The 23,307-nt window shown below is 40.0% G+C and overlaps 6 protein-coding genes and 1 pseudogene across 22 annotated transcripts; 3 read left to right on the top strand and 4 right to left on the bottom strand.

The window, feature by feature from the left end:
* Nucleotides 1-24: 24 nt before the first annotated feature.
* On the bottom strand, nt 25-2,613 carry AT4G31170 (Protein kinase superfamily protein). Of its 10 annotated transcripts, none has more exons than NM_001036681.4 (4): nt 2,447-2,605; nt 1,919-1,989; nt 819-1,762; nt 25-709 (listed from the first exon to the last, which is right to left on the bottom strand). In NM_001036681.4, the coding sequence occupies exons 3-4, from the start codon at nt 1,715-1,717 to the stop codon at nt 370-372; spliced, it is 1,239 nt and encodes a 412-aa protein (NP_001031758.1). In that variant the 5' UTR covers nt 1,718-1,762; nt 1,919-1,989; nt 2,447-2,605; the 3' UTR covers nt 25-369. The 10 variants fall into 10 exon arrangements, with proteins under 10 accessions (NP_001031758.1, NP_194846.1, NP_001329113.1 ...); NM_119267.5 differs by having other exon boundaries at nt 819-1,806; NM_001342062.1 differs by having other exon boundaries at nt 44-709; nt 2,338-2,613.
* Nucleotides 2,614-2,621: 8 nt separating this feature from the next.
* On the top strand, nt 2,622-6,465 carry AT4G31180 (Class II aminoacyl-tRNA and biotin synthetases superfamily protein). Of its 2 annotated transcripts, none has more exons than NM_179227.3 (11): nt 2,622-2,944; nt 3,540-4,124; nt 4,213-4,323; nt 4,465-4,578; nt 4,787-5,077; nt 5,161-5,271; nt 5,355-5,408; nt 5,490-5,569; nt 5,696-5,811; nt 5,903-6,017; nt 6,107-6,465. In NM_179227.3, the coding sequence occupies exons 2-11, from the start codon at nt 3,567-3,569 to the stop codon at nt 6,231-6,233; spliced, it is 1,677 nt and encodes a 558-aa protein (NP_849558.1). In that variant the 5' UTR covers nt 2,622-2,944; nt 3,540-3,566; the 3' UTR covers nt 6,234-6,465. The 2 variants fall into 2 exon arrangements, with proteins under 2 accessions (NP_849558.1, NP_194847.3); NM_119268.4 differs by having other exon boundaries at nt 2,781-2,949; nt 6,107-6,460.
* A 203-nt stretch (nt 6,466-6,668) lies between these two features.
* AT4G31190 lies at nt 6,669-7,046 on the bottom strand (annotated as a pseudogene). The gene has a single exon.
* A 997-nt stretch (nt 7,047-8,043) lies between these two features.
* AT4G31196 (oxidoreductase) lies at nt 8,044-8,286 on the top strand (the record flags this gene model as incomplete). The annotated part of the gene is made up of 2 exons (NM_001125614.1): nt 8,044-8,148; nt 8,242-8,286. 2 exons carry the CDS (start codon nt 8,044-8,046, stop codon nt 8,284-8,286), a joined length of 150 nt encoding a protein of 49 aa, NP_001119086.1.
* Nucleotides 8,287-8,470: 184 nt separating this feature from the next.
* Nucleotides 8,471-11,807, bottom strand: AT4G31200 (SWAP (Suppressor-of-White-APricot)/surp RNA-binding domain-containing protein). Of its 3 annotated transcripts, none has more exons than NM_001342064.1 (5): nt 11,720-11,807; nt 10,430-11,488; nt 9,979-10,250; nt 8,836-9,864; nt 8,471-8,733 (listed from the first exon to the last, which is right to left on the bottom strand). In NM_001342064.1, exons 2-4 carry the CDS (start codon nt 11,437-11,439, stop codon nt 9,194-9,196), a joined length of 1,953 nt encoding a protein of 650 aa, NP_001320099.1. In that variant the 5' UTR covers nt 11,440-11,488; nt 11,720-11,807; the 3' UTR covers nt 8,471-8,733; nt 8,836-9,193. The 3 variants fall into 3 exon arrangements, with proteins under 3 accessions (NP_001320099.1, NP_194848.1, NP_974650.1); NM_119269.4 differs by having other exon boundaries at nt 11,703-11,807; NM_202921.2 differs by having other exon boundaries at nt 10,430-11,807.
* Nucleotides 11,808-11,995: 188 nt separating this feature from the next.
* AT4G31210 (DNA topoisomerase, type IA, core) lies at nt 11,996-19,678 on the top strand. 3 transcript variants are annotated; one of them, NM_119270.5, is made up of 23 exons: nt 12,006-12,231; nt 12,464-13,105; nt 13,166-13,666; nt 13,749-14,155; nt 14,363-15,002; nt 15,079-15,165; nt 15,329-15,375; nt 15,466-15,575; nt 15,684-15,784; nt 15,965-16,057; nt 16,335-16,421; nt 16,553-16,636; nt 17,143-17,211; nt 17,368-17,427; nt 17,521-17,592; nt 17,721-17,828; nt 17,916-17,992; nt 18,193-18,276; nt 18,435-18,546; nt 18,621-18,710; nt 18,840-18,905; nt 19,002-19,097; nt 19,265-19,678. In NM_119270.5, the coding sequence occupies exons 1-23, from the start codon at nt 12,151-12,153 to the stop codon at nt 19,403-19,405; spliced, it is 3,855 nt and encodes a 1,284-aa protein (NP_194849.3). In that variant the 5' UTR covers nt 12,006-12,150; the 3' UTR covers nt 19,406-19,678. The 3 variants fall into 3 exon arrangements, with proteins under 3 accessions (NP_001328734.1, NP_194849.3, NP_001328735.1); NM_001342066.1 differs by having other exon boundaries at nt 12,023-12,231; nt 13,178-13,666; nt 19,265-19,612; NM_001342065.1 differs by having other exon boundaries at nt 11,996-12,231; nt 19,002-19,609.
* Nucleotides 19,103-23,163, bottom strand: AT4G31230 (kinase with adenine nucleotide alpha hydrolases-like domain-containing protein). Of its 2 annotated transcripts, NM_119272.3 has the most exons (9): nt 22,773-23,163; nt 22,572-22,675; nt 22,352-22,473; nt 22,041-22,246; nt 21,887-21,950; nt 21,502-21,799; nt 21,312-21,413; nt 20,804-21,229; nt 19,103-20,706 (listed from the first exon to the last, which is right to left on the bottom strand). In NM_119272.3, the coding sequence occupies exons 1-9, from the start codon at nt 22,978-22,980 to the stop codon at nt 19,942-19,944; spliced, it is 2,295 nt and encodes a 764-aa protein (NP_194851.2). In that variant the 5' UTR covers nt 22,981-23,163; the 3' UTR covers nt 19,103-19,941. The 2 variants fall into 2 exon arrangements, with proteins under 2 accessions (NP_194851.2, NP_001328658.1); NM_001342067.1 differs by having other exon boundaries at nt 19,717-20,706; nt 22,352-22,675; nt 22,773-23,106.
* Nucleotides 23,164-23,307: the final 144 nt, after the last annotated feature.

Below are 23,307 nucleotides of genomic sequence, written 5' to 3' on the forward strand. Positions count from 1 at the left end.
AGAATTTAGAAGAGACCATGGTGATGAAGATAATGAACGTAGAGTTCTGAAAGGAGAAAAGTATGCATCATCAAATTCAAGGAAAACTAAACCAAACACTTGAGACAATCACCGTACATCTAATTTTTTCGTTGTTCTTTCTTAATACAAAAATCTAGAAAATCAGTAGTCTAAAATGGTTGGGTTACTTCTCCTATCTTGAGAAAAGAGATACAATCGGATATATATATATAGATAGATAGATACACACACAAACTTACATATATCTAAAGCCCTTCTTGCTTTCTCTCTCTCTCTCTCTGTTTTTTTCTTTTATGTTCTCTTCTTTGTTCATTCCTCTTCTTCTCCTCTCTCTTTCTTCACAACAGATTAGTCGACTGTCATTGGTTGCGTCATGCAACATCTGAAACGGGCTTTTCTCACATTCGTCATTATCTCAGTTTCCGCCGCCTCCAGAAGATTGACAATCTCTGCAAAACAAGGACGGACTTCAGGGTCCGCATCCCAGCAACGTGTCATGATCTCTCCAAGCACAGGAAGACAATCTGCTGGGACTGTTGGACGGACTCCTCTGTTCACCACTGCAAATGCAGCCTGAACCGCCGTCATGTTCTGGAACGGTAACAGACCTGTAATCAACTCCCACAGCACGATTCCAAAACTATACACGTCCACTTTTTGAGTGTAGGGTCTGTGCTGGATCATCTCTCTGCATCGATCAAAATAAGGGAATATAGTGTCTAAATATGACTTGCAGAGATATATAAGGTTATTAAGGACAAGACAAGGATGGAAAACGAGATATTTATTCAACTTACGGTGCCATCCATCTGTAAGTTCCAGTCTCTGGTGTCATCCCTTCGGTTTGAACTTCAATTCTTGCAACACCAAAATCAGCAATCTTGATGGACCGATCAGCTGATATGAGGAGGTTATCTGACTTTAGATCCCGGTGTATAAAGTTGCGCTCATGGACGTAAGCCATACCCCTGGCAACATCCAACGCCTGCATAACAGCTAACTTCAAAGGCACAGCTCGGTTTTGTCTCTTAGTCAGAAACTGTCTGACAGACCCTCCTTTTGCATATTCAGTCACGATGCACCACACCATCGGTTTAATGCACGCACCAATAAACCTAACGATGTTAGGATGCTTCAAAAATGCAAGCATAGAAACTTCCTGCTGAAACTGCTGTTCGAGGGCTTGTGCCTTTTCAGGGTTGCTATCTGACCTCTCGAGTAGCTTAATGGCTACATCTTCTCCGTTGTAAGTCCCTCTGTATAACTTTCCAAAAGCCCCTTGAGCAAAAGCAGGACCCATATGTAGTTTCCTCAGATCTATTGTCCACTCTTCATAGTTCACCAGTCCCTCGGTTGGATACTTACTATCCATCAACGCTTGTGCTAAGGCATCATCGTTAAGTGCATGAGTAACTTTTCCTGGCCGAAATACGCTTTGGCCATCCGAGAGAGAGTAGGGATGGCGCATAGGCTTCAAACCAGGATGGCCAATAAGAGCATCACTCGAACCAACGCTACTGTTATCGACAGACATTGACACAGACCCTCCAGCATTACTTGTCTGCATACTGTCAACAGACATGTTTGTACCTTCTTCCCCGAGCTTTTGATAAAAGTCTTGGGTGAAGGCATAGTAATTGTTGTCGTTGTTGTGATTGCCAACAGCGTGCAAATCGAACTTTGGATTCTCAAGCATCCTTTCCAATCTCGTGTTGAGTGTAATGTATAATGTCTGACCGAGCTGCAAGTCACATGTAAATCGCTTTCAATCACTTCAACATGCACCTAAAGCAAATATAGACCATAGTAAAGGAAACAAAAGAAAGGATATGAGAAATCACTATTATCAAAATGGTATTTTCTTTCATTGAAGTAACTGCAAATACAAAGAACTTACCTTTAAGAGCAAATCAAGAAGCTAGAAGAAATGAAAGTTTATGTTTCGTGAAGCTCTACACCGTCAACACCCTAAAATAGAAACATATATATACATGTTAGTATAAGAATGAAAATTTTCGTGAATTAAGCTGAAATCAGATGCTTTAATAACTCAGCTCAGCTTCAACTAGGTAAAAATAGTAACTTCATCATTGAATTCCATAATTTTATTTCAAAGAAAACAAAGAAAAATGAGAGGTCATATGAGAAAACTCGTGGATGAAAAAAATAAAATCATCATTTCCCACAAAACCCAAAAAAGTAGACACAGATCCGATAATTCCATAATGAGATAAGCTAAAGCAAGAACTCATAGATTACCTAGAGCTTCACAAAACACAAAAACACTTGATATGACATGAAAAGAAACACGCAAACCTTGCCTTGGTGTACTGGATAAGTAAAACGATCGAAAAGAGAAAAACTCTGAATCCGATCGACAAAATCAATACCCACAAAGTAATAAGATCATAACCCACAAGCTTACTTCTGATCAAATTTCAGTGCTAAGAACCTAAACAAGAGGTGGAGGAGGAGGAGGAAGAAGAGTCAGTCGTCGCTTCCCATTTACTCTTTTTTTCCAGACTCCGATTTTCTCTCTTTTTTTTTTTTATTATTAATTTGTTTTTTTTGGGATTTTTATTTAATTTTGGTCCGTCCTTTGCTGGCAAATTCGTTTTTTTATTAATTGGGACAGCTTCCGAGCAATACTCTCTCCGATAGAAAGTGTCTCACACGCGCTCTACCATTCCGAGCAATACACATTTTAACCCTAATTTTTTTATTAATTGGGACAGCTTCAGAGCAATACTTTCATGGCCGTCGCTGCTAAGGTCATCATCCCCACTATCGCTATTGTCTCCAGCTAGTCCCAGAATTCGATCCAGGTCATCTTCGTCTTCATCATCTTCATCTTCATCTTCATCTTCCGTCTCATCATCATCATCGGGATCCGAGTCATCATCTGTTGCTCCTTCTCATAGGGGTAAGGTCTTCTTCTTTCTCCTTTCTTAATCGTTTTTTTTGTTTAATAGTTTGTTTTGTTGTTTGCTCGCTAAGATCTACCTCTGTTGTTTTATCTATGATTTTGTGCTTTGCTTACGGTTACTCTGTTGTGTATGTGTATTGATTTTGAGCATTATAGGATTATGGTTTAATCTAAACTTTAAAATTAGAGAATATCGATTGTTTATCTTGGTTTTGTACTTTGTTTACTGTTCTTGTGTTATGTCTGTGTATCTATTTTGAGCATTATAGAGTTAGGGTTTACTTATAAACTTTAAATAATCGATTATTTATTTTGGTTTTGTAATTTGTTTAAGTATCTCTTTTGTTGTGTCTTAGTGTTATGATTCTTTTGCTAACATAAACTGTTTGTGACTTTGTTTATGTTCCTGATTGTATGAGGCGGCGCGTTGTAGCTTCTGGTTCACGCTTTCTATTTTTCTTTTCGTTTCTCTAAATAACCTCCAATTCTTAAGTATTGGGGTCAAAACGAATTAAATAAATATTAAAGGGGCCTTTTTGAATTTATCTAGTTTTTATAACCTACTTACATAAAACCTAGTGTTTCGTTTCAGTGGACTGACTATTCATTCATTCTCATCATGTCGTCGGAATCTGAAATCCCGCCGTTGTCGTCATCAACCGCCGCAGCGGAGGAATCTGGAGAGAAGACCAGCAAGAAAGCGGCTAAGAAGGAAGCTGCCAAGCTAGAGAAGTTAAGACGTCGTCAAGAACAAGAGGAAGCAACGCGTCGAACAGCTTCGATCTCTCTGGAAGAGAATGACGAGTTTTCCAATAACTACGGCGACGTGACTCTTACCGAGTTGCAATCGTCGGCGGATCCGAAAGCCGGGAAGTGGATAGAGGCTGTTGAGGGAAAGGAGTGGACCGATGTGAGCGATTTGGTGGAAGAGATGTTGGAATCAGAGGTTCTGATCAGAGGCCGAGTGCACACGAATCGTCCAACGTCTAACAAATTGGGGTTTGTGGTCTTGAGGGAGAGCGGATCAACTGTTCAGTGCGTGGTTAGCCAATCAGAGAAGACCAAAGTAGGTGCCAACATGGTTAAATACCTCAAGCAGCTGAGTCGCGAATCCTTTGTCGATGTTATCGGTGTCGTCACTCTCCCCAAGGAGCCGCTGACGGGAACTACGCAGCAGGTTTAGTTTCCTTGTCTTCTTCTTCTCCTCCAGATTTCTCGTTTGCTTTAACTCATGTTTGTGTGTGTATCGATAATTTTAATTGTAGGTTGAAATTCAAGTGAGAAAAGTGTACTGCATCAACAAATCCTTGGCCAAATTACCACTTAGTGTGGAGGATGCTGCTCGGAGTGAAGCAGATATCGAAGCATCTCTTCAGGTATAGTTTGCTGTTTCAAGATTTGGAGATTTTGTTGGACCTGGTACAATTGTGCTGTGAATTCTGATAACTTGTGTTCTTCTGATACTATTATGGTGGTCAATCTGTTCATAGGAGTTGTTGTTTTCATGACTGTTGCAGACTCCATCTCCAGCTGCTCGTGTCAATCAGGATACACGTTTGAACTATAGGGTGCTCGACCTCAGAACACCGGCTAATCAAGCCATCTTCCAGCTTCAGTACGAAGTCGAATATGTAAGGCCTTGATTGATCTTTTGTGTTACTGTTTCGATATCTGTTAGTGATAGATATGAGCCTGGTTTGGTAAAATATTTGTGTATGCATCATGTCTTGGATAGGATAGTCACTACAGAAATGTGTTATCGGTAGTATTTTTCTATCTTTCCATGATTTGGTTGCTTTTTTATATGTTGATTTACTGAATTAGCTGTCACTTTTGTAGGCCTTCAGAGAAAAATTACGATTTAAGAATTTTGTTGGAATCCACACACCAAAACTGATGGCTGGTAGTAGTGAAGGAGGTTCTGCTGTATTTAGGTTGGAATACAAAGGGCAACCTGCTTGTCTAGCTCAGTCTCCTCAGCTCCACAAGCAAATGGCAATATGTGGTGACTTGCGACGTGTCTTTGAGGTAGGTCCTGTTTTCAGGGCCGAAGACTCCTTCACTCATAGACACCTGTGTGAATTCGTTGGTCTTGATGTGGAGATGGAGATTCGGAAACACTATTCTGAGGTACGATTGTGATGTTAAAATTATCAATTTATCCCAAGAATCTTCTGTTCTGCTAGTAGTTATAATATCTCTTGGTTGTGCAGATAATGGATCTTGTGGACGAGTTATTTGTGTTTATATTCACTAGTTTGAATGAGAGGTGCAAAAAAGAACTGCAAGCTGTTGGAAAGCAATACCCATTTGAACCTTTGAAGGTAACCATATGCAGTGTGAACAAGGAGTATTGGAAACTGAGTTTTATCTTAATTGGATTCTGATAATCGGCACTTAATTGCAGTTTCTACCAAAAACATTGAGGTTAACGTTTGAAGAAGGGGTTCAAATGCTTAAGGTATGGCTTGTATATTTGGCGTTTTAGCTGAGGTTTTCGAAAGTACTATCAATAATAATTGTAATCTTGATGTGTTGACAGGAAGCTGGTGTGGAGGTTGATCCTCTTGGCGATCTAAACACTGAATCTGAGAGAAAACTAGGCCAGCTTGTATTGGAAAAGTAATCCACCACTTCTTTCTACCTGATCGATATTCTTTTCATTTTCAAATTGATTTAGTTCTGCATCTCATTGTTACAAAGTTGTTCTAACATTATTGCGTTGTTGATTTTCGATGATAAAAACAGGTACAACACTGAGTTCTATATTCTGCATCGGTATCCTAAGGCAGTTAGGCCTTTCTACACAATGACTTGTGCCGATAATCCTCTTTACAGCAACTCTTTTGATGTCTTCATCAGAGGTACATCTTTGAGTGATTCTTTTTTACCTTGTGTGTTCACACCAATTATGCTACTGCACATTTGATACTAAGTTTACGTGTTCTGTCCTAGGTGAGGAGATCATATCAGGAGCTCAACGTGTCCATATCCCAGAAGTCTTGGAGCAACGTGCAGGAGAATGTGGCATTGATGTCAAGACAATATCCACATACATTGATTCATTCAGGTAAATTACTAACTGGACTAGCTCGGTTCCTTTTACTTGCTTATCTGAGTTGTTCTCTAAGCAGAGCATTGCTACATATATGTTGACAGGTACGGTGCGCCTCTACACGGTGGATTTGGAGTGGGGCTGGAGCGAGTGGTCATGCTTTTCTGTGCACTGAACAACATTCGGAAAACATCCCTCTTCCCTCGTGACCCTCAAAGGCTTTCACCCTAATATCTTTTCAACTGAAAGCTATTTAGTGAATAATTGTCCAACTCCACAAATTTTTCTCATGAAGCTTTTAGAGATTTTTACTTCTTGTTGTCTAACTCTCCTCCTTTTTTATAAGTGAATCTTGGTTTTTGTTTTGTGATGTTTATGTTTCATTCACACTAATTTGAGTCTTTTAATTGCTTATGAAACAATTCGGCTAGAAATTTTAAGGACAAAATATTAATTTGAAAACATAATGTTGATATGTTCTAAATATAACGCTAAAGCGTTAATCCAACGTATATAGAGACTATATCTATGGTTGCTGTGATCACTGATCATATTTCCATAGATAATCTTGGAGTGCGAAATTTGTTACATTAACAACTATGGACTAGAAGGCTGACTCTAAACAGACTGAACTAGCCATTAGAAGATGAGAACTGGAACTGAATCTCATCTGGTTGTAGCTCTTGCACTCATGGATGTGTGATAATTCGTACTTCTGTATTTCCTGTAAGACGTATAAACATTATCGTACTGAGTTGGTTCGTTGGGATCAGCTGTAAGACACACCACTAAAGAGTAAGGCACACCACTACCGATCTGCATCTTTCTGACTATCCCAGGGATCAAACCAGGAGGAAAGAGAGGATAAGGAGGCGGCTTCTCACCAGCAGGTGGTTGGGTTGGTGGTGGAACAGAAGCGTTAAGCGGTATGGAACCGGGAAAGGCACCAGGAGGCATCACATTTGGGATAAACTGTTGGGTTGCGACCGGATTCAGATGCTCTAAATTCATTGTGCTAGAGCTGTTTGTTGGCTGTTGTAGCATTCCTGCAAGTGCATAAAGATAAAAAAAAAATTGTTGGTGTATGGTCAAGTCTAAACCGAATTCTTCATATACATAGGTGGAGTAATAGTTTTTGTCTCTCTCACGGAATTAGGATTCTTATTTTCAGTTGCAAATTAAAACAATCCTAGAAGCTTTTTACATGGATTTGATGAAATGACAATTGATTTCGGTTCGGCGTACATAGGTTTTGAAATTACAAGTGATTTATGTTTGGTTCACATAGTTTTGAAATGAAATTTGATTTTGGTTCGGTTTAAATTGAAATAACTAATACAGTTTTGAAAAAAAAAAAAAAAAAAAAAAAAACTTTCGGAGTCACGCGAGGCTGTTTTGGAAATAAAGCGAGTATATATAAAATAGGCATGATTTTGTGGGTTTACCAATTACCCCTACAGAAATCGACGACACGCGCTCAACGCGAGGTTGGTGCGAGTGGGCATGGAATGGAGCGCGTGGCGCGAGGTTGGTGCGAGTGGGCGAAGTCCAGAGTGCGCTGATTGGCTGAAAAAATAGAAATAGTGTTGATGTAGCTCCTCCTCTCCTCCTCTATTATTAATTCTTCGTCATTCTTCAGTTCTGAAAGTTGGGTGGTTTTAAGATGCAATTGAGTTTTATTCTGAGGTTTTTAGTTATTTTGAAATCATTGATTAATGTCACCAAAAAAAAAATAGAATGGATTTTGAGATACTAAAAATTTCATTTTCATTTTGTTCTACAAACATTGAAAACTAGATTCAGCTGAGCCCCTGAAGAAATCAAAGTGAGTTGAATATTTTTCTAAAAATGTGAAAACTGGTAAAAGTTTGTCCTCATTTTGCTAGAAAAAGGATTCACTTTAAAGTTAAAAGAATAAGATAAAGCTTCTTTGGAAATCTCAGCATTGCACTACCGTTGCTTGCAAATCTAGAATCTGGATTTTAAGATACTTCCGGTGCTCTTGTTCATGTTTGCACCAATGGGATTGTTTTGGTGACACATGGAGGTTTTGAAATGGGTCAAGGATTTGCATACAAAGGTTGCTGCAACGGCCTTTAACATTCCCCTTAGTTCGGTTTTTGTGTCAGAAACAAGCACATACAAGGTACATCTAACTCAAATACATGCACTCAGTGGACTTTTGGCCAAGACAAGATTATTATTGTTCTCTCTTATCATTTTTGTGGTCTCTTCATAGGTTCCAAATGCCTCACAAACTGTTATTGCTCTCTTGTCTTTTTGATATTGCTACGAAGCTTGTAAGAGAGTTAGACGTTGTGTGGATTAGTGTAATTTGTATGGACAGACTTTTTAAAAATAAAAATAAATGGTTCAATTAGTTAGGATGAAAGGAAGATAAAAGGGATAATGGAAGATTGAAAGCAGAGAAAGATAGGTCAATAAAAATAAAAGAATTTGTGTTGCTCTTTTTGTTTGTTATGGGATCAGCCAATCAATATTTCATCAACTTGCTAATATGTAAAAGACAGACAAATAGAGTAACAGTGAAGATGATGGTTGTGATGTGATGAAATGTATGCCGTTTAAGAAAAGTGAGTATCAATTAGCTGAGCTTTGTAAAGTAAGAATGAACAAGTTCCAAAATATTTAGGTCCAAAAGATCTTCCCATGGAGCTTGGTTGTGAAAATGCTAACTGAGTTTATGCTCCCATTGTTGCAAAAGCTTTCCCTGCGATTTGTTACAAACAAACAAACAAACAAAATGTCACCAAAATGTATGAATGTTTGTTCACCATTACAATTGTTTTAGGTGGTTGCTCGAGTTCTTTACCTCTTGGGATCGAGTAACCATGTGGCTATGCCTTTTCTTCTATTAGAAGGTGAGCCCCACAAACAGCTCGTTTAGCTTCTAAATAAACATTTCATTATCAACATGGTTTTGATACCAACTGAACAAAGCGAAACTATGAAGAATAAGCTAATAATTAAGAGATCTGATGCTGATTGAAAAGAGGGAATATGTTTGGAAAAACTTATGGTTTAGTTCCAAAATTTAATGGAATCGATGTGATGATAATTCTATTTCAAAGCTGAGAGAAGATCACATTTGTCACATTAACAACTAGACACTAGAAGGCTCGACCCTAAACAGACTGAACTAGCCATTAAAAGATGAGAACTGGAGAATCTCATCTGGTTGTAGCTCTTGCACTCATGGATGTGTGATAATTCGTACTTCTGTGTTTCCTGTAAGATGTATAAACATCATCGTACTGAGTTGGTTCGTTGGGATCAGCTGTTGCCCCAAGTCCCAATCTCCCAGATCCACTCTTTTTATCGGTGCTTCCATCCGCATATGTTCCTGTCTCGGGGTCCACCTGTAGATTGGGAGGTGGAGGAATGCAGGCACCTCCTTTCCGCTGTGGACTATCCCGCTCATAATTATCATAGTCGTCCTGTGATTCAGATCCCATGGGACCTTCACTTGGGTTGACCTCACCTATCTCTTTGAAGAACTTAGATACTCTCTCGAGTACTTCAGATTGAGGCGTATCAGAAGGTGGTATGACCGTTGGGATATCAAGAGGGCTCAATGGAGAGTAAGGCACACCACTACCAATCTGCATCTTTCTGACCATCCCAGGGATCAAACCAGGAGGAAAGAGAGGATAAGGAGGCGGCTTCTCACCAGCAGGTGGTTGGGTTGGTGGTGGAACAGAAGCGTTAAGCGGTATGGAACCGGGAAAGGCACCAGGAGGCATCACATTTGGGATAAATTGTTGGGTTGCGACCGGATTAGTCAGATGCTCTAAATTCATTGTGCTAGAGACATTACTGTTTGGTGGCTGTTGCAGCATTCCTGTAAGTTCATAAAGATAAAAAGTTGTTGGTATATTGTCAAGTCTAAACCGAATTCTTCTTATACATAGGTGGAGTTATAGTTTCTGTCTTTCTCACGGAAGAGCAGGAGTACCTGGACGTTGTAAGGCATGTGCTGCTATAATGGGAGAATGAGAAAAGGTATTTGCAGGTGGTCCACTTTTCATCTCTTTCTCAAGAGAGGAGATGGTGTCTTGATCAAAAACCTCCTTAGAAGCCCAAAACTGCAAAATCTTCTCCAAACGTGACTGGTTTTCTTCCTTGTTTTGTGGAAAGTGGTAAATCCTCCCCAGCATGGAACCCAAAATAGGTCTGAAAGCAAGAGCTTCATTGTCAAACTCGTGCAAGTTTGTCCTTCGTTGTAAACTGTATTTAAGGAAGCAATAAACATGAGAAAATATTAGGGCAGAAGAATCTAATGTTGCAACCCAAAATTTTGAAAGCACAGACTGAGACTCCTAATAATATAGAATGAACGAAAAACTAGTCTATGCCGAAGTCCTCTAGAATGATGTAAAGAGCGATCAGGGATGAAGTTTAGATACCTGTCGAAGAGAATGTCATTAGCTAGATAAACTATGTGCATCTGCCTATCAGAATCATCCATTGCAAAGACCCTGTCTCTAAGTGCCTCTGCTAAAGCTGGTGCAAAGGGAGATCTCTGCATGAACCAAATCTTAGCACTTTTAATAGACTCTTTCGTGCCATTAAGGTTGCCCAAGACACCATTTAGTTCCATTGCAACATCAGCAGGGAGTGGACCAGAAAGACCTCGGAACGCATGAGTTGACTGATCAAAATCAGGACGAGCATGGGGCGCAAAAGGATGAGGCTGCGGAAGATGCTGTTGGAGCTGGTGGTGGTCATGGAATGGTGGGAAAGGAGGTTGGCGGATTGGTGGCACAGCCAATGCACCAGGTACATTGTTCATTGAAGGACTCATCATGGGATTTGGCGGATGATGTATCATAGGCATTGAAGATGACGGGAATGGAGGATCAAAGGGTCCTCCAGGGGGATGCATAGAGAGAAAGTGCTTATAGCGGTAATAACCATGACCTTCACCCCCAAACAGAAACGCATAATCAGGATTATCCTTCTGTCTATCTCGCATCATAGCCTCAAACTCAGGACCGTTCTTAACCGAATACTCAACAAGCTTATCAATCCGTTTCTGCAGCTCTGGATCAGCTGGAGGAGGAGGAGGAGGAGCAGAATCATACGGTCCAGGGAATGGCGGAGGAAGGTGATGTGGAGGTAAGTGAGGAAGGAAAGCCTGAGGTTGCTGTTGACCAAACATCTGTGGGTGAGGAGGATGAGGAAGATGCTGCGGTTGCTGCTGCTGATGCATAGGATGCTGGTAAGGGAACTGCTGCATAGAAGGATGAGGAGGAATGAAACCAGAAGCATTCATTGGTGATGGATACTGAGGATGTTGCGGATGAAATCCGAATTGTGGTTGTTGTTGCTGTTGAAAGTTAGGACCTTGTTGCTGCTGTTGCTGAGCATAAGGTAACCCAGAAGAAGCAGCATAATCGTGCTGTCTTCGATCCATGTATATAAACTCTGTAACACTTGTGTTGTATAGATTCAGCTAAGTGTTCCTGAGAAGATTGTAAAAACAAAAGCTTTCGAAATTGGGCCATATAATTCAATACGAGAGAAGTAATTCCCAGAAGGTAATCAATATCTACGCAAAGAGAAACACCGAAACTATACACAGTGTAAATTGAAGAGTTTAACAAAAAAGCGACATCGCTTAAGAATCTGACTACACGACCCTAACAGCAAGAAAATCGAGAGAGCGAGACACAATACCTAGTTCAATCACTTACTAACAAAGAAGAACGCAACTTTCTGAGAAGAAAATAGTTGAATCGGATGGAGCAGAAGCTAAACGCACCTGAAGAAGAAGGACTGAAGGAGAGACCTTTACTCTGCTGCTAGGATCCGGAAGTTTTAATTGGGCCACGAAAAACCGACCCAAAAGTTTTAATTGGGCCACGAAAACCCGACCCGAAATCTATTTTGACTAATAAGAGTTGACCGGGTAATTTGGCGGATCTACTTGATCCTGATTTATACCCGACCCGAGTTAGAAGGCACTAAGCAGATAAACCCCAGAGACTGAGTAAACCCTTAAGAATTTCTTTACCAGACATCTCCGCCATTAACAAGATCTCTCTTCTTCTACTCGATTTATGATAAGCTACGGATTCACTCGTCGGATGATTTGAAAGTTTCTGAATCAAACAGAGTATTCTCAATGCAGAGAACCATCTCACTTGCGGCTGCTAAGTCTTCTTCTTCGACTTCAGTTCTGTCTCTTCATCCTCTCATGGCTAAGGTTTGTGTTTCGACTCTTACGCTGGTGAGATACTGAAATGTTAGATTCTCAATTTAAAAAGTTTGGTATTTTATGGCTAAATCATTATACTCTCGTCGTTTTCGTATTGAAATGGAGTCGAATTTGTTTCAGTGAGCTTCAATTTTTCGTTTATGTTATTTAGATGTGTTTGAAAATTCATCAGTAGAACTCATGGAGATTCTGACGATTACTTGTTTCTTTGTTGTTGCAGTTGCAGTGCAGGGCGATTCAAAATTTCCCAGCTTCCTCTTCCTCTTCAGTAGTTCGGGTCGATAGAGTGTATAGAAATGTATCCCAGCTTCAGTTTAAAAGAGAAAATTCAAGTTGTCTTAAGTTAGCTTGTGCACTTCCTTCGCATCTAAGTCTTCTCGGTTCTCTTAGTTATGCAACACATTGGAGCAGCTCCACTTCAAGGGCCTTTGGATATAGTTTCAGACCGTTTGCGAGGAGATATTTTTCTCAAGTCGCTAGTACTGAGATTAAGGATAGCATTGTTGGTGGTGTTGAAAAGTTTGGTGGGAATAAAATAGGTTTCAAGAAATTCAATAAGAAGTGGAAGAAGCATAGGGTTTTGGCTTCCACAAAAGCTGAAGTGGTGGCTTCTACTGAACCAGTTATTGGAGATGTTAACAGTGGCATCAAGGCGAAACTATCAACTGCAGCTTCACCTGCTAGCAATGCTAAGCAAGCCTCTACTGTCAAAACAAAACGGCAGCCAAAGAGCAAGAAATTCGAAGATAAATCTTCTCCAACGGTATCGGTTTTGGAGACCGTCTCTGTAGACGAGAGTTTGCAAAGCTTTCCCAAGCCTAGACATTCGGGTTCCGGAAATCGGAAGTCTTCATCTGCTGAGGTATTAAACTAGTAAAGTTTTTTGAATCATCGTCTTACCCTTGCTCATATCTTCTAACAGTACAGTTCTCAGAAGGAGGTGGTAAAAAAAACCAATGTGGAGGGGCCCAAAAGTTCTACTCCATCGAATTCCATGTCAGAACAACAGCATTGGACCTCAACAAAAGCAAGCAATGCACCAAAACAGGAGCAGGATAACATTGTTGGTGGTGATGAGAAGGCTGGTGGGAATAAAGTAGGTTTCAAGAAATTTAACAAGAACCGAAAGAAGCATAATGTGTTGGCTTCCTCAGAAGCTGAAGTGGTGACTTCTACTGAACCAGTTATTGGAGATGGTAGCAGTGGCATCAAGGCGGAACTATCCACGGCAGCCTCACCTGCTAGCAATGGTAATCAAGCCACTACTGTCAAATCAAAACGGCGCCCCAAGAACAAGAAAGTCGAAGATAAATCTTCTTCAGTGGTACCAGTTTTGGAGGCGGTCTCTCTAGATGAGAGTCCGATAAGCGTTCCCAAGCCAAAACATTCTGGTTCTGGAAATCGGAAGTCTTCATCTGCTAAGGTATTTGACTTTAATAGTTTTAGGACCGTAATAGTCTTACCCTTGCTTATTTTACCTAACAGAGTAACAGTACAATTCTCAGAAGGAGGTGGCAAAAAATCACCCTGTGGAAGAGCCCAAAAGTCCTGCTCCATCAAATTCCAAGTCGGAACAACAGCATTTGAAGTCAACTAAAGCAAGTAAGGCACCAAAACAAAAGCTGGTTCCTCAACACATGAAAAACAGCATAGAACATCGAGGTCAAAATGCATCTAAACCGCTTTATCCGCCAAGTGGAAAATCTGTTATTGTCGTTGAGTCAATGACAAAAGCAAAGATTATTCAGGGTTATCTTGGTGACATGTATGAGGTTTTGCCAAGTTATGGTCATATCAGGGACCTGGCCACAAGGTCTGGTTCAGTGAGGCCAGATGACGATTTTAGCATGGTTTGGGAGGTTCCATCTTCCGCCTGGACTCATATTAAGAGCATTAAGGTTGCATTAAATGGGTACGGTTTCTTGCCTAATCACTACTTTAAAAATCTATTGTTGCTATTATCTATATTCCTTAATTCTAGAATACTTTCCGGGTGTCAAAGTGCTGTACAGCTATTGAGATATGTGGCTTGTTCAAACTTGTATGATATGAACTACTTCTTTCCTATGGTTTTTCTTATTGTGCTTATCTATCTCATTATGTTTACCTTATTCCTCAGAGCTGAAAATCTGATTCTTGCATCGGACCCAGATCGTGAAGGAGAGGCAATTGCCTGGCACATTATAGAGATGTTGCAGCAGCAGGGTGCCTTACATGAAAGTATGACAGTAGCAAGGGTTGTATTCCATGAGATAACTGAATCAGCAATAAAAAGTGCACTTCAATCTCCACGAGAAATCGACGGGGACTTGGTGCATGCTTATCTTGCACGGCGTGCTCTTGATTATCTCATCGGATTCAATATTTCACCACTACTATGGAGGAAACTTCCGGGTTGCCCGTCAGCTGGGCGGGTCCAGTCTGCTGCTTTGGCTCTTGTATGTGATAGAGAAAGTGAAATTGATGGATTTAAGCCTCAGGAGTACTGGACTGTAGGAATCAAAGTGAAAGGGAAAGATAATTCAGCCACCTTTTCTGCTCACTTGACCAGTTTAAATTCAAAAAGATTAAATCAGCTTTCTATCAGCTCTGAAGCAAATGCACAGGACATTGAGCAAAGGATCAAATCAGAAGGTTTTCTAGTGAAGGGCACTAAAACAAGTACTACACGGAAGAATCCGCCAACTCCGTACATAACATCAACCCTTCAGCAGGATGCTGCTAACAAATTACATTTTTCAACAGCACATACCATGAAGGTTGAGAGCTAAAACCTTTTTCATTTTCATTCACTTTTTCCTTGAATTCATATTTCTAATAATAAGTACTTTGCAGCTCGCTCAAAAATTATATGAGGGTGTCCAACTGTCCGATGGTAAATCAGCTGGTCTTATAACATACATGCGGACAGATGGTTTACATGTGGGTTTATCTCTTTAATTGTGTATTTTCTGCTATGGGCATTCATTTTGTTTTGATTTTCAAAAATATTACTTTCTGACTGATTCATCTTATCTGTTACAACTTCACTTTGATTTTCCTTGATTCATTTGTTTCGTTTTTCATTTGTTTCTGTTCCCATCAGATAGCTGATGAAGCTATCAAAGATATACAGTCCTTGGTGGCAGAAAGGTAAGGCATATAAATGCATCTGTGAAGTTATTCTACGTTGGTCCGTTTGACTCGAGAAAACTATAGCAGCAATATACTTATTATCTGCAGGTATGGGAAGAATTTTACATCAGATAGTCCTCGTAAATATTTTAAAAAGGTTAAGAACGCTCAGGAGGCCCATGAAGCTATTAGACCTACTGATATACGTAGATTACCGTGTAAGTAAATATTTTGCCATGCTTCCCTGGATTTATACTAGTCGTCATCAATAATTTACCATTTGATTTACTTTTGTAACTCTCAAAATCTTTTCTTTGTGTTTCCAGCAACGATTGCTAGCCTGCTTGATGCGGATTCTCTAAAATTATATACCTTGATATGGTCACGAGCTGTGGCATGTCAAATGGAGCCTGCTTCCATTGCGCAGGTAATATATGTGCTATTTTTCACTTTAAATCATGCATAGTGTCAAGTAGGTTCTTATTGACCAGTGAGAGAAAAAGAAAGGAAAGAAGAGAGCATGTAACTGATATTGAATGGTTGAAGGTTTAACATTAGGAAATCCAACATATTTCTCCAATTTTTTCCTGACTCTTTCCTTCCTCAGATACAACTTGATATTGGCAATGCCTCTGAATCCATCATCTTCAGATCATCATGCTCAAAAGTTGAATTCCTTGGGTACCAGGCAGTTTACGAGGTACGACCTATTTCATATTTTCGCTGATTACCTAGCAGTTATATTATTAGGCGGGTTTCTAATGCACTGATGACTCCCTAGATTTAGCCTTTGGAGCAATTCTTCGTAATTATTTGCTTCTCTTTGCTGTGATTGTCATCTGCATGTTTATATTGACTGCTTTTGCCTTTTGTGGATTTAATTTTGTTTTATATCAAGCATCAGCTAATGCGTGATCCTTCTTCTCTTTGGACATGTGCTAAAGCAGTTTTTGTTGTTTCTCCTGGTGATATTGTAGGATCCTGAAGCTAAGGCAATCAAAAATAACGATAATGATCAGAGTAGTGAGCGTGAGGAAACTTTTAAAACTCTCAGTTCGTTGAAGGTACCATTTCTATCACATTTTTTTTTTCACCTGTGCTTTGTAATTGTACCGTGGTTTCATTTCTTTCTGTCGTCAGTTTTTTCGTCCATTAGAGATGTTGGGACTTTATTAGGTGTCCCTCCTTTTTTCAGGATGGAGATTTGCTACAGATTGGTGAAGTGGAGCTCAAGCAGCACCATACTCAGCACCCACCACGCTATTCTGAGGGCTCTCTGGTATAACACTCCTATTTCCTCTGTGTCAAAAGTATGTATAATCCCGTTCCAGAATATGCTAATTAACAATATAGCACTTTTTGAGAATTAGCAGTCATGGTGAATTAGTTTTCTATAGACGAAGAGATAGAAATATGACTAGGAAGATGAGAAGAGGACACTGACACAATAGTTTTTCCAAATTGATCTATTCTTTTGTCTTCTTGTTTCTGTATACAAATCTAACTTACCTTTTTAAGACTCAATTAATCAGCAGATGCGTAATGAACTCTGACTGTTCGCGTTTTAGTCTCCAGTAGCTCATTTTGGTTCCAGTTCTCCACACAATTGTTTCATTATTATTGAAAGTTAAGCATTGATCTTAAACAGTTCTCATAAAAGATAAGGAGTTTCGTTTTGTATGAGTGCTGAATCTGGTGGTTGTGCAGACATTGCATGATATCTTTTTGTACTGCCGTCAGGTTTCACAATACATAATATGTTAAATATGTTTTAATGTGTTTCAGGTTAAAAAGCTCGAGGAGCTCGGGATAGGTAGACCCTCGACATATGCATCTATATTTAGGGTTTTACAGGTATGTGCTCGTACTAGGAAACTATTGGCGTTTTTCTAGTGCTTCTGTTTCATGCTGAAGTTAAAAGGCGCTACCATCCCTTGAAATTAACAATACCCCTCCTTTCATGTGAGGCATAGACTGGCAGCATTTTGAAACCTCTTCTTTTTTTAACAGCACAGAAAGTACGTAACAATAAAGAATCGAGTCCTGTATCCGGAATTCCGTGCTAGGATGGTATTTTCTTTTAATAAATTGAGCTCACGAATTGATGATTTAGTAAACCAACCATTGCAACATATCTTTCTAACCTCTGTACTATCTTTCCAGGTTTCAGCTTTTCTTACCCACTACTTTACTGAGATCACAGACTATAGTTTCACTGCGGATATGGAGACTGAGGTGGGTAATTAGTTCGTTCTTCACTTGACTCTCTGTTGACTATAGCAGTTTCTACATTCGCATAGATATTTTCCAATATTGCAAAATGAGATACTCAGTTTTTTCCCTTACGATTGATTTTCCTTCAGCTTGATAACGTTTCTGGTGGTGTAACTGAATGGAAAGGTCTCCTAAGAGACTACTGGACACGATTCAGCGCATATTGTAAACGTGTTGAAAATGTCCAACGCTCACAGGTACTATCTTACAAGAATGAACTCTGGAAGTTTAGTTTCTTTCTACAATTTCTTCCATTAGTTTCTTACATTGTCATACGTTTACAGGTGGAAAAAATGTTGGAAAAGAAATATGAGGACGTTCTGTTTTCTTTGCTTCCTTATCCCAGTAGGACATGCCCGAGGTCAGCATACCATTCATGCCAATCAATTTCAAGATAGAGCAACTGATTTAAGTTGACAAAATCCCATGCTTTCATATATGGCTGCCCATGCTAAAGATACTTTCACATCAGTGATATACAGAGGACTAAATAAGACAAAGTTTCTTTATAGTTTGAATGAGTGTATGTTGATCCTTATTGGGTTTCTTTCCATGTTTCAGTTGTATGGAAGGCACCTTAAGTTTCAAAGCAAGTAAGTTTGGTGCGGGGTATTTCATCGGTTGTGATCAGCACCCTTCATGCAAGTAAGTCGTACGCTGTTGAGTCTCTTAGTTTTTACACCTACGATACTTACTCATGTATCCTCTCTTATCAGAATTTACCTATTAATTTTTATTAGTTTTTTATATATCTATATTGACATGGTCGCTGACATAATTGGAGCTATGTGGTTCATATACAGGTTCATTGCTAAAACGCTTTATGGAGAGGATGAAGATGAAGATGATCCTCCAAAGAATAACTGCGTAGAAGAGCCCAAATTGCTGGGTCTTCATCCCAATACCAGTGAGAAGGTATCGCTGTTCTGACCCTTTTCTGTTCACAATTTGCTAAAACTTTAATTTGCTGAATCCATTTCCTTGTTCAGGTTATTCTAAAGTGTGGACCCTATGGGCATTATGTACAGCTCGGTGAAGATAAAAAAGGGCACACACCAAAACGAGCAAATGCGGCCCATGTATGTTGGAGTTTTGTCAATCAAATAAATATATGTCTATGTTTCCTTCTTACATAAACGGAGGCATACTGATCACACATTCAGCTTACCTTTTCTTACTGAGAAATCTCCTGCAACCTTATTTTTCAGATAAAGGATGTGAACTCCATTACGCTTGAAAGTGCTCTCGAATTATTACGCTATCCTTTGACACTGGTAAGACTGATATGAAGGTTAAAGTTATTGCATTTCTGGCTGGGCTGTTTCAACATTTTGGAGTGCTGACGACTTGGTATACTGATTTCTTACCAGGGAACCCACCCTGAAGATGGACAGCCTGTGGTCTTGAAGCTTAGTAAATCTGGATTTACTATTAAACATCGCCGCAATATGGCTACTGTTCCAAAGGTATAGTTGTTTGATGCCTTCTTAATGATATAGGTATAGAATAAGATGTTGGTGCTATATTTGATACGGAAATAAGGTGTGGATCTGCTAGGATCTATTGTTTTCTATCTTATGAAATGAGTTAAAAGTGTTGTCGTTTTCATTGTGGATAACTTGGTACTTGGCAGAACACGGAACCAGGTGAGGTTACTTTAGAGAGAGCAATGAAGCTCTTGTCTGGCAAAAATGTGAGAAAAAGTGGCAGACCTCCTAAGAGTATACTGCCTGAGGAAGAGAAAGGAGATGAAGAAGTTGTGGTAGCGATATAATCTAATCCACAACGTGACGCATGCTAATAAACAATTGGTTTGCGAGCTTATATGGATGGAGAAGAGCATTATTAGCTTTGATGAAGAGTATTATTATTCTTTTTTTGGTAATCAGAGTAATAATCGTAATGGAAAAGATTGGACTTTTTTTGTAAAATCATTACACATTTTTTAATGATATAAAAATATCCATTCTTTTTATGATTATGGAAGTGTGGTATTTATGTACAGAGGGACAGCATCATCTTTAAATTGGCTTTTATGTTAAAGAAGTTGCAGGGAAAAAAGGTTTCATCATTGAATTTCCTCAATCCTGAGCTAGATGGTAAGTTAAATTTAATCATCTGTACAATTTGTACATTTTCTACAAGGGAAAGACTCTACTGTATTATATACTGAGCATACAAATTCAGTTGCGTTTTTCATGAGCATGTATACCTTTTAAGTTTAAGTGTAACTTAAGGTGGAACATGGATTACTGGTTCCATTTGGATCCTCTGTCTCTTTCTACGTGCAGATCAATTGCTTATCAGTCCTCACAACTTGGGGGAGGAAGTTTGACTCTCCGTGGGGGTTGGTCCGGAGCTGTTAATGACTACTGCAGCCTGTGTTGATTCTTCAGCAAGTACTCTTAATCTGTTGAGCTCTGGCAATATAACTTTGGAAAGATCAGGTCTGTCTTTTCGCCTTATCTCTGCGCACTTGAGAGCCAACTTGGCAAACTCTGTGGTGTCTTCAACAGGCCAATCAGACACAGCTGGATCGAGCAAATCTTTCAAATTACCCTTCTCGAGAGCTCTTTCGACATAATGGGTTAGACCCATAGGTGGTTTTCCTGTTATTAACTGCAGAAACATAATACCAAGCGAATAAATGTCAGATTTCACACCCAGCATACCCGTCTGCTGATACTCTGGGTCGATGTAGCAAAACGTGCCAGCAGTTGATGTCATGTGGTATTGCGTCACGGTGTTTGCAACGGATGGAGGGACCAGCCTAGCCAAGCCAACATCAGCAAGCTTGCTGACAAAGTTGCGGTCTAGTAAGATGTTTGCTGGTTTGAGATCACGGTGAACCAGTGGTTCTGGTTTAGTCTGGTGGAGGAACAACAGTACAGTGCCGATCTCTGCAGCAATTCTGAATCTTGTTTGCCAAGAGAGAGCCGGGCTGTCTCCTTGTCTGAAAAGACGGTCTTCTAAGCTCCCATTAGCCATGAACTCATACACTAAGCATCCACATTCTGGGCATGCTCCAAGCAGAAGAACCATGTTAGGGTGCCTTATACTGCATAACACTTCAACCTGTGTTTGGTTGATAAATAGTAGAAAGCTTAATTAAAGTCTGTTAGCCAAGAAAGAGTCCGAGGTGTATTTCATAGACATTGTTACGAGACTTCACCTCTTTCTGAAACTGTGACCTGCCTTGAGCTGCATCTGGGCGCAAAGCTTTGACAGCCACAGGTGTGTGATCCAGATAACACTTGTAGACAGGTCCATAACTGCCTTCTCCGATCTTGTATTTATCATCAAAGAACTCTGTTGCATCCTCAATCTCCTCAATGGAGTACTTCCTGTATCTGACATCCTTTGCTAAAGCATTCACGGCTTTTGTTCTCGCCTCTGATTCCTTCAGAGCTTTCGTTTCTGCATCGACTCTCTTTCGGGACTCGATATCAGCAATCCTTTGAGCTGCCTCAGCTGCTTCCATTGCTGCTTTGGACTTTGCTTTCTCCTTCTCCGCAATGGCTAATGCAGCTTCCTCTGCAAGCTTTGCTTCTTCGAATTTCCGTTCTTCTGCTAACTTCCAACGTTGAAGCTCTGTTGCCTGCAGGTTCAACAATTCGCTTAGTAGGAACTAGTGAGAAACAAAAATGAAGCAACACTAATCATTTTTGCGAGAGTCATACCTTATGTTTTGCTGTGAGAGCTTCCTTACAGGCTGTACTGTACATTTCCATCGTTTGTTTCAGCTCCAGTTTAAGCCTCCTCATCTCAGCCTCTACATCATCCTGATTACAATTCTAATCTGGTTACATACTCTTGCATCTAGCAGTTACAAGTATGTAACCCGAAAAAAGATTCACAGATCAGTCTTACCCCTCCTTGAGAAGCCGATGAAAACCTTTCATTCTCAAATGAGCCAGTTGAGAAAGCAGTTGGTGAGCTCAAATCCATTGACCTCCTTCCGAAGGTCATTGACTCGAAGCTACAATAGTCAACGTCTGAGAAATTTGATAGCCTTGGAGGAGTCCGGTTTGGATCCGAATTGTCATATAAGGAAGGAGAGTTGCGCTCTATGCTTGGTCTTCCAGAGCTGTTGAAGGATATTTCAGAATCCGGGATTGATAGTTCTCCATATGATCTCCCAGTCAAGCCTCTTTTATTGTAGGGTGGCCTGTTTCAATCAAGAACTTTCATCGTCTAAAGTCTATGGTCATGATTCTCCGAGTGTGTCAAATGAAGAAAAAAGAGTGATATGCACCTGAAGGAATCTGACTGATCGTCAAGGGACCTGCGATGCTGAGACTCAAATGACTGTCTCTCAGCTACAAGAAACCAAGATAAAAACAAATTCAGAAAAGTGCAGGAGATTGACATGAAGAAGCACTTAGAAAAGCCTTTTTTTGGTTTTTAACCTCTTGTGTTAGTAGTTGCAGAAGGCAAAGGTGGATGTGGCTTTAAGCCATTCTGTTGAAGCTGGATGCGTAATGGAGAAACAGACGGCGCAGCACGAGAAGCTGTTTTCTTTGTTGAAAGCTTTCCTTTGGTTATGGCATACACCGTGCAGAAATCAGGTGCAGTCTTGGTGATGGCTCCTGGAATATCAATAGGTTTGTTGAACCTGCAGCAGAGTCATATATAACACCTTCAATTTTGACAGCTGATCCAACTTTTCTGGCTAAAAGACTCACAGCAAAACCGGAAAGAGAAAGATAAAAAAACACACCTGAGAAAGCCACCTTTCGAGGAGGAACCAACCACCAATACCTCAATCATGACCTGATTTGCGTATTCGACTAAAGCTCTCGCCACATCTGACTCCTCCAATAACACATCTTTGCATTGTATCTGAACATGTTCCATTTCAGGTTATAAGCATAGGAAGAGACAGAGCACAGGTAAATTTGTTTTCTGGCTTATATTACACAAGAATGATGGAGACTCACATCTTTGCGTGAACAGAGGCAACGAAAAGGAAGAAACAACTGTTTATAAGAGCCTTCTGGTTCTCCACACACCAATGAAGAATCACCATTTATTTGGCTCGTCTCTGAAAGAGACAAAACCCATTAGCTATCGAGAAAAACATAAAAGAAGCAGAAGGAACTAGAAACAGAGAAGATATATGTAGAAGAAAGGTTTTTTACTAGAAGAGTTTGAGTTGATTGAAGGGTTTGTGGACAAAGATGAAGCCCGAGGCTTGACATGTACGAGGACTACGGTTTGGCCTTTCTGCAACAAATTATCAACAGCCCATTTCAGAGCACCTTGGCTGTTTTTGTCTCTGTCTATCGCCACAGCAACCAATCCATCCACGCCAAATCCTCCGTCTCTGTCCCTCCTGTTCTTCGCCATCCAAATCTAAGAGCACCACACAAAGAGATGTTTTGAGCTTCAATGGACAAATATGTGGTTTGTTTTCTTCAAAGAAGATCCGTTTCAGATTGTTCTTGGTCTGTAATATTGTAGGAAGGGAAAGAAAAAAAAAAGGAAATGAAGAGAAGAGAGAGAGGTTTCTATAATAATCCATTGACTCTGCTTCTCTCTCTCTGTTTCGAGCGCCTCTCCTTCTTCCCCGCCTCTCTTTACCCACAAACGGCTTTTTGGTTTTGCGCACAACAAATCAGATTATATCCAAATGAAAACAAAAAAAATCATAAGCTAAGACTTTCCTTTCAATCT

Source organism: Arabidopsis thaliana, chromosome 4, assembly GCF_000001735.4.
Source record: "Arabidopsis thaliana chromosome 4, partial sequence".
In the NCBI taxonomy this organism is placed as follows: Eukaryota; Viridiplantae; Streptophyta; class Magnoliopsida; order Brassicales; family Brassicaceae; genus Arabidopsis; species Arabidopsis thaliana.

Bases quoted from the DNA above. Each gene is read 5' to 3' on its own strand.
- AT4G31170 (NM_001036681.4), bottom strand. From the start codon at position 1,717: ATGCTTGAGAATCCAAAGTTCGATTTGCACGCTGTTGGCAATCACAAC. The intron at 710-818 runs GTAAGTTGAATA...TGATCGATGCAG, and splicing joins ACTTACAGATGGATGGCACC to AGAGATGATCCAGCACAGAC.
- AT4G31180 (NM_179227.3), top strand. From the start codon at position 3,567: ATGTCGTCGGAATCTGAAATCCCGCCGTTGTCGTCATCAACCGCCGCA. The intron at 4,125-4,212 runs GTTTAGTTTCCT...TTTTAATTGTAG, and splicing joins TGACGGGAACTACGCAGCAG to GTTGAAATTCAAGTGAGAAA. The intron at 5,078-5,160 runs GTACGATTGTGA...TTGGTTGTGCAG, and splicing joins TTCGGAAACACTATTCTGAG to ATAATGGATCTTGTGGACGA.
- AT4G31200 (NM_001342064.1), bottom strand. From the start codon at position 11,439: ATGGATCGAAGACAGCACGATTATGCTGCTTCTTCTGGGTTACCTTAT. The intron at 10,251-10,429 runs GTATCTAAACTT...CCTTAAATACAG, and splicing joins AATGACATTCTCTTCGACAG to TTTACAACGAAGGACAAACT. The intron at 9,865-9,978 runs GTACTCCTGCTC...ATGAACTTACAG, and splicing joins ACATGCCTTACAACGTCCAG to GAATGCTGCAACAGCCACCA.
- AT4G31210 (NM_119270.5), top strand. From the start codon at position 12,151: ATGCAGAGAACCATCTCACTTGCGGCTGCTAAGTCTTCTTCTTCGACT. The intron at 17,829-17,915 runs GTACTATCTTAC...ATACGTTTACAG, and splicing joins AAAATGTCCAACGCTCACAG to GTGGAAAAAATGTTGGAAAA. The intron at 17,993-18,192 runs GTCAGCATACCA...TCCATGTTTCAG, and splicing joins CCCAGTAGGACATGCCCGAG to TTGTATGGAAGGCACCTTAA.
- AT4G31230 (NM_119272.3), bottom strand. From the start codon at position 22,980: ATGGCGAAGAACAGGAGGGACAGAGACGGAGGATTTGGCGTGGATGGA. The intron at 22,474-22,571 runs GTGAGTCTCCAT...GAACATGTTCAG, and splicing joins GCCTCTGTTCACGCAAAGAT to ATACAATGCAAAGATGTGTT. The intron at 21,951-22,040 runs GTTAAAAACCAA...GGTTTCTTGTAG, and splicing joins TGCAACTACTAACACAAGAG to CTGAGAGACAGTCATTTGAG.